The sequence below is a fragment of the Equus quagga genome, chromosome 9 (genome assembly GCF_021613505.1).
Source record: "Equus quagga isolate Etosha38 chromosome 9, UCLA_HA_Equagga_1.0, whole genome shotgun sequence".
Taxonomy (NCBI): domain Eukaryota; kingdom Metazoa; phylum Chordata; class Mammalia; order Perissodactyla; family Equidae; genus Equus; species Equus quagga.
In genome coordinates, this window is record NC_060275.1 from 88888446 (window position 1) to 88903330 (window position 14885).

Genomic DNA, 14885 nt, shown 5'->3' on the forward strand with positions numbered 1-14885 from the left:
CGGGCCAGTCCCTATAATGTCTTTTTTTTTTTTGACGAAGATTGGCCCTGAGCCAACGTCTGCTGCCAATCCTCTTTTTGCTGAGGAAGACTGGCCCTGAGCTAACATCCGTGCCCATCTTCCTCTACTTTATATGTGGGACGCCTACCACAGCATGGCTTGCCAAGCGGTGCCTCGGTCTGCACCTGGAATCTGAACTGGTAGACCCTGGGCTGCTAAAGCAGAACGTGGGAACTGTGGCACTGTGCCACTGGGCTGGCCCCAGAATAAAACATTATAAATGAATAAGTATTAAGGACTCCATTTATAGAGGAGAATGTCGGTTTGCAAGTCAATATTAAAGTGGTTAAATGAGAGGACTTACACTTTTTTCCCCGGTGGAAGAAATTGAAGGTTTAAAACTAGCGGGTTTTAAAGCTAGGTAAGACATTAAAAACTTGAATAATACATAAATATCTCAGTTAGAAATGGTTGGGGCTGGCCCGGTGGCGCAGGGGTTAAGTTCGCTTCTTGGCAGCCCAGGTTTTGCTGGTTTGGATCCTGGGTGTGGACATGGCACCGCATGGCACACCATGCTGTGGTGGGCGTCCCACATATTAAAAAGTAGAGGAAGATGGGCACAGATGTTAGCTCAGGGCCAGCCTTGCTCAGCAAAAAGAGGAGGATTGGCAGTAGTTAGCTCAGGGCCAATCTTCCTAAAAAAAAAAAAAATGGTTTACTATTTACTTAGATGAAGAATTAAAAGTGCAGTGTGTACCTTTCATTTTTCAAATAGATGGCATTTTGTAGCTTTAGGTTTTATGATGAGGTGTCTTGGGGAATTGGACTGAACTGTTGATAAAATCTTCAAACTTGATTTATTTTAAATTTTCATTGTTTAAATCTTTTAGACTGCAATATTATAAGAATTCTGACCTCTCAATTTACTAACCACCAGTGCTGAGAACATGAGGATCTTTGTACAGTGCAGCTTTTCACATAGTTTAGATAACAGGAAAATTTAATTTAATTTTTCTTTTTTAAAGATTGGCACCTGAGCTAATAACTGTTGCCAATCTTCTTTTTTTCTTTCTTTCTGCTTTTTCTCCCCAAATCCCCCCAGAACATAGTTGTATATTTTAGTTGTGGGCCCTTCTAGTTGTGGTATGTGGGACGCCGCCTCAGCATGGCCTGATGAGTGGTGCCGTGTCTGCGCCCAGGATCCGAACCAGTGAAACCCTGGGCTGCCACAGCAGAGCATGCAAACTTAACCACTCAGCTGGCCCAAAATTTAATTTTTTAAAGGGTAATTGTTCTTCACTATACCATTGAAATTGAAAACAGAGAAGGTTAAGTTTATTTACTAGAGGTTTTTGTTTGTTTGCTTGTTGTTTTAGGACGATTGGCCCTGAGCTAACATCTGTTGCCAATCTTACTCTTTTTTTTAGCTTGAGGAAGATTAGCTCTGAGCTAACATCTGTTGCCAGTCTTCCTCTATTTTATATGTGGGTTGCTGCCACAGCATGGCTGACAAGTGGTGTAGGTCCGAGCCCAGGATCCGAACTTGTGAACCCAGGCTGCCGAAGTGGAGTGTGCCAAACTTAATCACTATGCCATAGGGCTGGCCCATTTACTTTTTTTTTTGGTGAGAAAGATTGGCCCTGAGCTAACGTCTGTGCCAGTCTTCGTCTATGTTGTATGTGGGTGGCCCCCACAGTGTGATTTGATAAGTGGTGTGTAGGTTTGTGCCCAGGATGTGAACCCGCAATCCCCAGGCCACTGAAGCAGAGAACGCAAACTTAACCACACCACTGGCCTGATCCCCCCCACCGCCCATTTGCTATTTTTATAATTAACTTTTAATAACTTTTCACTCAAACCACATTTCTTTATTTTAATGTTTCACATCCTCATTCATTCGGAATGCAGAAATCTTGTAGAATTTTCTTTCTGTTTTCATAAGGTTGCTTGCGTAGCCTGCACAGAGAAATTATATTTGTGTGAAAGCATGGCTATGAATAGAGCAGAAGTATCTAATTTTAGACTTATCAAGCTTCATCATTCTCTTTTTATATTAACCTGATGTTCAATTTTTTTTTTTAATTATTTCATTTGTGTTGTCGAAATTCTTTTGGAAAGAAAACAATTCAACACATGGATCCTGGGGACAGTGTTAGTTAAGCGAATAAAAATAAATGTAGTTATGCATATATGCAGTGGGCATTTTTGAAGTCTAATTTTCCCAGTTTGTATACGGTCTTTCTGTGAGGTCTGGATGAATGGAAACTTACTTTCAAGACAATATTTATCGATCAGTTCAACAATTTATTTGACCAGTTTATAGACATCTTTCCCTGAAGCCAGACTTCGAATGGGTTACTAACTAGTCTGCAGCTGTTAAGTCAGTTGGCTGGAGTGTATTGCAAATAGGCATTTAAACTCCTCTGTGAACCAGTTAGCTTGGTTTCCTTGTGCAGCTTCAGACCCCTTTAACCTTGGTAGGAGGTCTTGGGTTATTGGGGAGAGTGGATTTAGAGTCCATCACTAAAGAACATTCTCAGTTGATGAAAGATCATTTAATCTCTCCCCTATAACCAAAAACAATGGTTTTAGGTTTAGTGGTGATATTTTTGTTTAAGGTTTGGCCCTATTGGTTGGATCTCCTGACGATCACAGTAAGATAGTGAGAAGAAAATTTTAATTATAGTCTATAACTTAAATTCATAACTTTTGTTTTCAAAGATAATACTGGTGAAATTAGTATAGAATCTTTATGTGTAGTGTGCAGCAGTGACTATAGAAACCACGTTCTGACTGATAATTCTTTGTGAAGTATCCATATTGAAAATTTTTAATTGATTGACTCTTAAGTTGCTAATGATTCTTTAATGCAATTGGTATTTCCTATTACAGATTGTATGCAGGCCCAGAGGTAGACATATGGAGCAGCGGGGTTATTCTCTATGCTTTATTATGTGGAACCCTTCCATTTGATGATGATCATGTGCCAACTCTTTTTAAGAAGATATGTGATGGGATCTTTTATACCCCTCAGTATTTAAATCCATCCGTGATTAGCCTTTTGAAACATATGCTGCAGGTGGATCCCATGAAGCGGGCCACAATCAAAGATATCAGGTAATAAAGCAACTTGGAGATCAGCAGCTCTAACAGTATCAATGAGATAAGTTAAGTGAAAGAACAAGTTGCAGGACAGTATGTACAAGGTAATCCTGTTTTTATGTTAAAAAATACAGTATATGGACACATTTATTTTTTTATTTCGGTATTTAAAAATACACCCTAAACCTGCCCCCTCAGGGAAGTGAGACTGGTGGGAGGGAGGGCTCTCACCTTTTATTTACGCATCTTTCTTTGTTTTGAAATTGTAACAATGAACATTATATTGCTTTTTAAATTAAAAAAAAAAAGCTAATGAAAAATAAAAAGGATCCTGGTGGGATGTTAGATTTTGTAGTGGGTCTTTAAAATTTTTTGTAGTATGCTTCATCTGACTTTTATGTGTTCTCATCAGGGTTAATACTTTATAGTTGTAAATTTGTGTGTTGCTATTTGAGTTCTGATCTCATGAATTATTGTCTTTTTCCCTTTTGTTCATCTCAAGGAATGAGAAAATTTTAATCAATGACATGTTTTTTTGTTGTAGTATACATTGAATCGCATATGAAATTGCTGTTTGGTAGGTAAAAAGTCCCTCAATATTGCCAGTTTCATATGGTTCAACCTAAGAGTTTAAGTAAGGCAGAAGTGATGATGACAAACATACTTCTCACATTTAGGCGAGTCGTTTCTGATGGAGACTTTAAAAAATCACTTCAAACTTTGTTTCTTCTGCCATCATTGTTTCCTTCCTGTTTTTCCCCCTGTGGAAATTTCTCTTTTGGTCTTCTAATGGTTAGATAGCGCACTTCTCTGAGTTGGAGGGACAAGGAAGAAAGAAATCAGATGTCGATCTAGGAATAGTAAATAAGAAAGCATTAGGGTTATGAAGAAGGAAAGAGTATATGTAGAACTTAAAGCTTGTTTCCTTTCCATTTACCCCATATGCTGTAGACCACCTGAATAAGAGGCCATGGATGGCAGGGCAGGACTTTACCAGCAGAGGAAAAGGACAAATCATTCTCTAAAATTCTAATAATTCTCTAAAAACAGTCATGCGTCACTTAATAACAGATATGTTCTGAGAAATGCATCGTTAGGTAGTTTCGTCGTTGTGTGAATATCATAGAGTGTACTTACACACAAACCTAGATGGTGTAGCCTACTGCACACCTAGGCTGTATGGTACTAATATTATGGGACCACCAATGTGTATGTGGTCTGTCATTGACTGAAACATCGTTATGTAGCGTGTGACTGTATTTTAAAGTATCTGAGTGAGAGAGGCTTTTTCCTGGGTTTTACTTAGTTTTCCAATTTAAATGTAATATGTGACAATTGGAACAGATTTAGAAAACACCAAAAAGAAAATAGAGAAGAGGACTAAAATGATCTTTAATTTCTTCACCCAGAAGATAATCATTGTTCTTTTGGGTGTTTCCTCTCTTGATGTTTTTAGTTTCAGCGTAGTTTTTTGACGTAGTTCAGATCAAACATATCCTTTTGTGTGTGAAGTTGGGATATCCTCAGTTCCTTCATTTAAAATAAAGGGACACTATTATCTTTATAGAGTAGTTTTGAAAATGAGGCGAGATAATGGATATAAAGTGTTTAGCTTAAAACCTACCACACAGTAAGCACTCGATCAATGGTAGTTGTCTATTTTTGTTGTTATATTTTTTCACTTAACATTGTATCAAAAGAGTGTTATAATGAAGCTCACAGAATATGTTCTCTTTCTGAGCTGGAAATAAGCTGGTCTTTGTCATTTGTCATTGTCCTTCGTTCCAAAACTTTAAATAAAAGTGTAGACATTTCTCTTACTGTTGCTATGGCAATGCTTTCTGCCTCTTAAAATCAGAGGGAGGCTGGAGCAATTCCCCCAATATTTTTTGTTTGTTTGTTTGTTTTTTTGAGGAAGATTAGCCCTGAGCTAACTGCTGCCAATCCTCCTCTTTTTGTTGAGGAAGGCTGGCCTTGAGCTAACATCCATGCCCATCTTCCTCTACTTTATATGTGGGATGCCCACCACAGCATGGCTTGCCATTCGGTGCCACGTCTGTACCAGGGATCCGAACTAGCGAACCCCAAGCTACCATAGTGGAATGTGCACACTTAACTGTTGCGCCACTGGGCCGGCCCCTCCCCCATAATTTAAACTGAAATGTGACCGAGAAGAGGAAAATCTCAATTTAAAAAATGATCATACCCTAAGAGTATAAATACAAAGAAATTCCTATCCTAAATTTCCCAAACCATTACTTTCAGTTTCATCTCTACTGGAAATCCTTCTCCTGATCTTGCCATTTTCTCTTAGGGAACATGAATGGTTTAAACAAGACCTTCCAAAATATCTCTTTCCTGAGGACCCATCGTATAGTTCAACTATGATTGATGATGAAGCCTTAAAAGAAGTATGTGAAAAATTTGAATGCTCAGAAGAGGAGGTTCTCAGCTGCCTTTATAACAGAAATCACCAGGACCCTTTGGCAGTGGCCTACCACCTCATCATAGATAACAGGAGAATAATGAATGAAGCCAAAGATTTTTACTTGGCGACAAGCCCACCTGATTCTTTTCTTGATGATCACCATTTGACTCGGCCCCATCCTGAAAGAGTACCATTCTTGGTTGCTGAAACACCCAGGGCACGCCATACTCTCGATGAATTAAATCCACAGAAATCCAAACACCAAGGTGTAAGAAAAGCCAAATGGCATTTGGGAATTAGAAGTCAAAGTCGACCAAATGATATCATGGCAGAAGTTTGTAGAGCAATTAAACAACTGGATTATGAATGGAAGGTAAGAAAGAAAGAGCATTCTGATTGTTGGCACATTTGGCAAACCTGTAGTCTGAAAATATTTTATAGAAGAATTGCTTTTGACTTTGTCTTTGTCCATACCATATGCTAGGTTGTAAACCCATATTACTTGCGTGTTCGAAGGAAGAATCCTGTGACAAGTACCTACTCCAAAATGAGTCTACAGTTATACCAAGTGGACAGTAGAACATACTTACTGGATTTCCGTAGTATTGATGGTATGTATATCACACAAAACAACACTGTTAACATAGTTAGACCTTATTACCTACCTTGGCATTTTAGTCTTTGGCTCTTTTGAAGCTTCTTGAATTGTTCCTAGTAATTCAATAGCAAAAGAATATTAAAATGTGAGATTTTATGCCTTTGGGATGTCAGCATTTGTGAATCTGGTTCTTGGAATCTTAGAGTGTATTGTCCTTTTAAGGTTCTCTCCTTGTAAGATCCTAAAGCCAGATGCAGTCTGATCCTAAAGGGGTAGTTTCTGCCACATTTCTGGTTTTTGGTGTGGTTCATTTGGTAAGATAAAACGTTTTATTTAGAAACAAATGTTGACTTTTTATTTTAAATATGTTTTATATCTGACATTTAATAACATTTTTACTTTTTATTTAAGAATTAGAGTACAGTTATTAGCTTTTAGAGTCGAGTGACAAGGCGCTGTCAATAGATTCAATTCCTAGCTCACAGGACAAGCAATTATTTGCCGAGTTAGGTTTCTTTCAGGGGGCAGAGGGAAATATTTGGTACACTTTAGGGACTTCTGGTTATTTTTTTCTTCTGAACTAGCCTTTTCCTCCCAGCCTGACCCTAGAGACATAATCAGAGATATGTGTCCTCTGTTCGTTTTGTGAGTGCTTTATGATTCCAGTATTAATTACATTTCAATAAAATGTTCTTAAATAATAGATCAGTTTTCTGTGGAATGCACTATGTAAGGATTCCTGGGACTAAAGCATTTTAAGTCCAAGATAATTATCATAATTAGTTAAAGGTGACATTGTTAACCTTATACCAGGTCTCCTGTACATTTGTATTTACCTAGAATCATAAATAATAATGTACCACCTAATGATCAAATGACTGAAATATTTAAAATTTTAAGTTAAGTATTTTAATTGGTCATCAAAATAATGACCCTCCTGTACTATAAGATCTTCAGGTACCTCGAGTTTTATTAAAGAAACTTTATGTTGAATATGTTTTACTGTTTGAAAATGAAAATCTATACTCAGAAAATATATCTCTGATTACCATTATGTATAGTTTGCCAGAATATCCCCTCAACTATTTAGATTGGTTAAGTTGAGGTAAATTATTAATGCAGAAAGCAGACATTTTTGTTTTTGTTGTTGTTTTTATTTTTAAATGGGAAAAATATATTCCAAGGTATGTATGAATAAACTATAACAGACTTCTAGTAAATGGTACAATATCATAACGTGGTTTGAAATTTACATTAATTCAGATTTCCCATGAGTATGCACTCAAACCTAATTTACCTTATCTATTAAAAAGCCTGACGGAACACACTTGACTCATAATTCAAGTAAAAATATTCTCTTTCTTTACCCCAAGAGAATATTTACAAAAGGGTATAGATGTATATATAAATGTTCTGTCACAGAGCCTTTAATTAAGTACAAGTTCATGGCAATTCTTCACTAGCCAATCAATTGAGTTAAGATGTGTTGCCACTCTTGTTCATCTGAGATTGAATGGAATTATTAGATGAGATTCACCTATGAATTTTTTGCCTTCTTTATAAACTCCAAGATAGTAGCTACATAGTATCAGAAAGACACAGGTTTGAGCCTGTGATAAGCTAGCCAAACCTGTTTGTCTGCATATCTGTATGTCCAGATGGTGTGTACCTGCTAATACCTACGAGTGCAGTCTGAGATATGAGTGTTATTTTTCTCACTGTATTTGGATCAATTTCCCACCTTAGGCTTATGAGCACCTGGACTTACCATTTGAATGACCATTTATTGTTTTCGTATGTCTTCCCAACTGTAGATTTTCCTTGATTTTTGTTCATTGGAAGTGTTGCTCTTTAATAAGATCTTAAATCGAATATGAAGAGAAAGAGGGAGAGTGAAAAGCACTGAGATGAGAGTGAGGAGAGTTGGGTTCCAATTTCCCTCTCTGTTCATTTGTTACCTATGGCAAGGCACTTAACTTTTGGGGGTTTATGTTTTCTTATCAATAAAATGAGGAGCCAGATGAGATGATTTCCAAGATTCCTTCCAAATTTTAAGTGTGTTTATTGTATGATTTTAACATAGAGGGATTAATTTTTATTGCTAGGGAATGATGTTTATTAAGCCCCAAGTTATTAGTTTATTGGGCTCTCAATGTTGGATTGCAAGACTGATGAGTCGCTCCGTGCTGTACCCAGTCTGGATTAGTCATCAGAATACATGTTGTGCGTAAACGTCGAGTGGTTTAACACAGATTCATTGCCTCTATTTTAGAAGATGTTCAAAATAAACATGCTCTTGATAGCTGGTCAGTGGTCTTACTCAAAAAAGCAAATTAAATACCATTAAAAAATTGGAAGGGAGTATTTCTAGATCATAATAAATAGAAGCTTTTTTTTCACCCAGATGAAATTACTGAAGCCAAATCCGGGACTGCTACTCCACAAAGATCGGGATCCGTTAGCAACTATCGATCTTGTCAAAGGAGTGATTCGGATGCTGAGGCTCAAGGAAAATCCTCAGAAGCTTCTCTTACCTCATCGGTGACCTCACTTGACTCTTCTCCTGTTGACTTAACTCCAAGACCTGGAAGTCACACAATAGAGTTTTTTGAGATGTGTGCGAATCTAATTAAAATTCTTGCACAGTAAACTTAAAACTTTGCTTATTTCTTTGAGAGCAATAAGCATGTATAATAAATCATAGCCAAATGCTTCCATTTATAATCAAGTTATGTATAACTATAACTGAAGATTGGCCTTTTGGAATGCAGTTTGCACAGGGATTGGAACATGATTAATAGTTAAAAGCCTAATGTGCAAAAATGAATTTAGATAATTTTATTGTTCGTCGTTCAGTAGGAATATAGCGTAATATAATATACACAATGAATTATAGGTCTCTCAGGCTCACTTGATTTTTGGCTATTTTATATTTAGTGTACACAGGGCTTTGTAGAATATTAATTTACCATGAAGGCCTTCGTATATTATTCCATGTTGGTGTGTTATATATTTGCTTCATAAATTTATTCAATAAATATTTGCCTAGAATCCCCAGAGACCTTTATAGATGAATTTCTTTTCTGAACTCCTTAACTTCTTAAATAGCAACTATCTTCCAACAGTAGGAACAGTCTGGATGACTCTTCCATATCCCCCCTTAATATTCTGTAGTCTATGGTAAGTCATATCAAAGATTTTAGACACAATTAAAAATTTTTCTTTAGCTTGGTAAGCCCCAAAACACACAGAACTTACCTATTCAGATACTCTAGGCACTAAGTTTAATCTTAAAATTTGTCTCATTCTATTCTGTACATAAATTGCTCTTTTTGTCACAAGAGCTGAGTTGCATATACTGTAAATAAATCATGTTATTTTGCCAATCTCACAAATTCTGCTGCTCATCATGTCGGGGTATTGAAGGTATGCAAAAATTTCTAGCCATTCGATTATCTATCTTTTAAATCGATTCAGTGTGCAGAAAGCACCTTTCTTACAAACTGTTCAAATGCTCAGATAAGACTATTTCTCCCAAATTTTATTATGAACATTTTTAAAAATAGAAAAATTGAAAAGCTGGAGGGTGATCCCACGTGTATGTACCACTTAGATTCAGTACTTGTTAACATTTTGCCATATTTGCTTTATCTGTATCTATCTATGTGTATATAGATATAGTTAGACATATATATGCATGTGTATATATGCCTTTTCTCCCCCAAACCATTTGGATGTCGCAGACATACTCATCACCCCTCAACATTTCAAGCATCTCCTAAAAATAATGACATTTTCCTAAAAAAACATAACAGCATTATAAAACTAGTAATTCCATAATGTCATCTAATCATGCATATTTAGACTTCCCCAGTTGTCCTCCAAATTTCTTTTATAGCTAGCTATTTCAAACTAGGATTCAACTAAAGTTTACACGTTACGTTTGGTTATGTCTCCCTAGTCAGGTATGACATTATTATTATTCTGATAGAATATGGAATAAATCAGTTCTTCTAGATGGTTACATTTGTTTTGGGTTTTAATTACTTTTAAAAAAGTAGCATTATGGGAACTGCCTGAAGACGCTTAATCTTCCTAAGATCTCTGATTTATGTTTTTTCTTGCTCTCAGTAATAGCATTACATAATAGGTGTAAATGAAGATTTAAAGTCACCTCAGATAAAATTGGTATCATGTGTATTCTAATAAGAAGTAAAAAAATAACTATCACCCATAATTGCCTTAGACTATTTTAACTTCAAGAAATTGATTTTGGTGGGGGGGTATTAGTCATTCTTCCATTGCAACAGAGCTGTTCTTTTTTTCTCTTTTAAGACTCTGTATTATGGGATTGGTTTGTGAAGTAACAGCGAACACCTATGTAACCAGACAATAATGTCCTCAAATGTTCTGACAGCTTGCATAAATTATTACTGTGGTTGTAGATTTGGCTTCAGCACCCCTGGAAATGTGCACTGAATTCAAAAGAAAAATCTTGCTTCTTTTTTTGTCCAGGGCTTGTTCTATTCAACTTCGAATCGGAAAGCTATATAAAATAATAGAGGAGTTCCATTTAAATATAAGTTCAACCTGTATTTATAATTTGTATGTGGCCTCTGTTTGGGGGATATTGATTTCACAGATGCTGTCAATGCAGCATTATGTTCCTGATGTTAAGAACAGAAGAGTGTATTTTTAAAGTCACAGATTTGTATATAGAACTAACATCGCGGTGAAGTCTCTGAGCTGTTGTGGGGAGGGGGGAACAAAAGGAGGAACCCATTGAATAGGACCTTCTAAAAATTGTTAATTTTGTAAACTTTGCTTCTTTTTAAGTTATTGTGATTCCTTTTAGTTACTGAGTTTTATTTTGAAGATATTTAAATATTGCACTTGTACAATAGTATGATAAATGCACAGAATATTGCAGTGAATTCTTTTTTAAGCTGAGATATTTGAAATGATAACTTTTGGTTGAGTATGTCAAGGTTGCATCAGAATTTTCACAAATTTATTGTGGTTTGCAAATTCTTATTAAATGAAGCTATAAGGGAGTCAATGCAAATGATTTTTAATCTTTTTTTATCTTTTCAGCAATTTATATTTTTTGTGATTTTATGCAACCATATTTTTACTTTGTCTTGACAACTGAAAGATGTATAAGGTTTTTGCCAGAAATGTACTGTATACATAGTTTTAAATATAACAGATTTTACTGATATGTAAAAATTTTGCCATTAAAATAAATGATTTCTCACTGAGAGGAACTTTTCTACCAGGTTGGGGGATGTGGGAGCTTAATATATCATATCTAATTTAAATAATTTCACTGAAATAAACTCCATTGCTTTTACTTTGGTTATATTTTCTCTTGAGATGCTTTTTGTAGTTTTTCAGAGTTTTAAATGATTTTATACAAAAAAATCCTGCCCTCTGCCCCTCCACCCCCCGCCCCGCTCCCTTTTGACCTGGTAGTAATACCATTCACATTGAATTAATGCTTGGTGGACTGTTGCTGGCTGTAGAATTTCATGTGTCTATGCTCTGGCACTTTTGGAATGAGAGAAAAATGTGTGTTGTTTCAATCTTTTCCCCTTAATTCCCTCCATCTCCCCTATCCACAATAGAAATCTCATTGTCATCGTGAGTTCTGACGAGATGGATAAAATTCCACATACAACGTAACTTAAGTGGGTGGTAGGGTAGAAATCAGTCTTTGTGGTACAGCATTTCTGAGATGTGTTCATGTATGTTTTAACTGGAGTATAAGTAGATAACTTCAAATACTTTGATTTGGAAGATGGGTAATAAAGGAAAACATCATTTTTCATCTGTTACGATGTGCTTAACTTCTTTAATGTCTGGAAAAACTAAATGAAAAAAAAAAAGCTCTGGTTCATGGCTGACCATCTGTGTACCTTTTTAACAATGTGCCTAAATATAAAATATAGTGCTTCAACAAATTTTAGCACTCAAACATTGTGATTTTTGTCTCAACTAAATTAGTTTTGATTTCATCTAGGAGTTAGCCACCGAAATATTAAGATACATAGAAGAAAAGTCAAAGTGGGTCCCATATCTGTGGCTGCTAATAACATTGGATTTGGTTAGAATTCTGTTACTTTAGAATTCAGTTAGTCTGAAATCTTCTATCCCATATGGCACTGTTAGCCAGGCTTGTGTTCGATTGTTGGCATTATAAATCCTTAAAATAGCTTGATAATTGTAACAAAACAAAACACTACTAAAGAGTATAATGAACAGTATGTAAGGTGGTTCTTTAGGGAACTTAGAAATTGCTCTAGGTATTTACCCTGACTGTACAAAATTGTACGAGAAATTCTTTTCTTTGAAAAATCACTATTTATTCAACTGTCCTATTTATTGTAAACAAATACTGTTCTATTGTGAATGTCAATAGATGTTAACTATGATAAATTTAGAAGATTTCTAGCAAGTTGGAAGATGATCATGTCTATAAACAGACAGCATGTGAAATCTGTTAAATGTATTGACAGCTACATCAAGATCAGAGACCAAAGTTAGCAGAGAAGTGGTGGGTGAAGTGTGAAAGCTGAGTGTTGGAGGTAGCCTGTACCAGAGTAGAATGGATCAAGGTTAAATTATTTGAGAGATTTAGGAGAGACCCTAAGAAAGGGGTACAGCTTCAAGACCATTTAATAATTCATTCTGCAAACTATATGCACTTGTAAGGGTACTATGAAGCAAGCACTACGAGTGTGACCATAAGGCATAAATCCTGCTCTGAGCATCTGGTTAGGGGCATAGATATTTTTAAAGACTTCTATAGAAGTACAGCATATACAGAAAAGTGAACAAATCGTAACTATTTGGCTCAATGAGTTTTCAGTGTTTTAGGTTTCTTAATCTCTACCCAGCTTAAGAAACATTGCCACCACCTTAGTGTCCTTTATAATTAATATCAGAAGTGATATACTACCACTTCTGCCCTATCTCTTAGGTAACACAGAACAACCCTGGTACTATGTGGGAAGGAAGTACACAGAGTGAATGTCAGGAGGAGGGACAACAGGAGGCCATCTTGGAAGCTGGCTACCACAATCATGCATTGATCATTTTGAAAATAATGGTTCACTTATGCAGCTCTTAGAAATGTTGATGCATTAATCCAACGATATAAATAAAAATCACGTCTGATATCACCACTGATCTCATCAGAAAAGTGTGGAAGTACTGGGAAGCTACTCAAGATCATTATGGCAAATACAAGTTTTCCGAAATCATAAATTCTTGAGTTTTATCATTGGCAGCACTGTCGCTTGTTTTTCTTGAAGTAACAGACTCCCTTTGTTCATTTTCAAGAAAAGTCCTGTCATACTGACAAATAAAAATGGCAAGCAATAGGATATATTGGACTCCATGAGGAAGCCATTTGGTTTAAACCTAATTCGGCCTGACCTTGTCTTTCCAAAAGGGCCTGACCGAGGCTATTGAGCATGCACTGTATATCTGTTTTATATTCCCTATGGCAAGAACAAAGGCCCTTGAGATAAAGGTGCAACTTCCCTCCCCCTCCCAACGTTGGCATTCCCTTAAAGATTAAGCACCTCTCCTTAGGCTAGGAACTGATTGCTGCGCTCACCTGTGACCACCCAGCTTGAGACAATAGACTTGCCTCCTGCTACGCCCACCGAGATAGCAGACCACTACCTGCTGTGTCCATCAAGTGCTGTGCTGACAGGGCAATCTTGTGACTATTGTGGGAGGGACATTTCAATCATATTGTGGACAAAAATAATCCATAACCAATCTATATATGAAAATTTGGATGAGTTTACTCTGAGCTGAAATCTGAGGACCATGGCCCAGGGCCTTTCTTCTCAAAGGAAATGAAAGGGTACCAAAGAAGTGAGGTACACAGAGTGGTTATATACCCTCATACGGGACATTTCACATATGACTGAAATCAATGATTTCAAATATGATTGAAAAAATAATTGAAATTATTTTTTCCTACCATGAGTGTGTGGTGGTGAGGAACAGGAGGACTTCTAGGACAGTTTGGTATCCTGGCCTTAATTCGTGCTGAGGCACCGGCGGTTTTACCCACCACTGCTTTTCCATTGCCAGGGCAAGTGTCCACACTGTGAGAAAGGCCAGTGATGTCTTCATATTTGCATGAAAATCGTTTTGACTTTGAAAAGGTCTTGGCAACCCTCAGGGGTCTGGATCACCTTGGAGACTCATGGGTTCACATCAGTGCTTCTCAATGGGGCAGGGGTGGGGGGACCATTTTTCTTCTAGGGACATTTGGCAACGTCCGGAGAAATTTTTGGTGGTCACAGCTCGTGGTGGTGGATGCTAAAGGCATCTAGTGGCTGGAGACCAGGGATGCTGCTAAACACCCTACGGCGCACAGCAGAGCCCCCCGCTTCCCTCGACAACGAACATCCAGTTTGAAATGTTACAGTGCTGAGGTTGAGAAAGCCTGGTCTACAAAAATAGTTTTCCTTTGCACAAGATAGCTACCTCGACAAATTAACAATCTCAATTTTTCAATTTCCTAAACACCTCCCTGGGTTACATTCCTCCCCCCACCCCCCCTTATTTATTTTTAAGACATTAGCCACAGTTATTTTCAGGCCGTAACTCTCTCTTCTGGGTCTAATTTATTTGATTTTCCGACGTGAACCCTACAGTTCAACCACGGCCCTCTGATCTGCTGCCCTGAACCCTTTTTCAGCCGAGTTTGGCCTCCGTCCTCCGCATCTGGCC

General features: G+C 36.9%; 1 protein-coding gene across 6 annotated transcripts in view; it reads left to right on the forward strand.

Moving 5' to 3' along the window:
* PRKAA1 (protein kinase AMP-activated catalytic subunit alpha 1) overlaps nucleotides 1-11956 on the forward strand; it is a 33254-nt gene extending 21298 nt beyond the window's left edge. For all 6 annotated transcript variants that reach the window (XM_046671668.1, XM_046671671.1, XM_046671674.1 and 3 more), the window contains 4 exons: nucleotides 2893-3117; nucleotides 5417-5903; nucleotides 6015-6141; nucleotides 8533-11956. In XM_046671668.1, coding sequence (XP_046527624.1) covers nucleotides 2893-3117; nucleotides 5417-5903; nucleotides 6015-6141; nucleotides 8533-8777 — 1084 coding nt within the window. In that variant the 3' untranslated portion in view covers nucleotides 8778-11956. The remainder of the gene's footprint in view (nucleotides 1-2892; nucleotides 3118-5416; nucleotides 5904-6014; nucleotides 6142-8532) is intronic.
* The last annotated feature ends 2929 nt before the right edge of the window (nucleotides 11957-14885 follow it).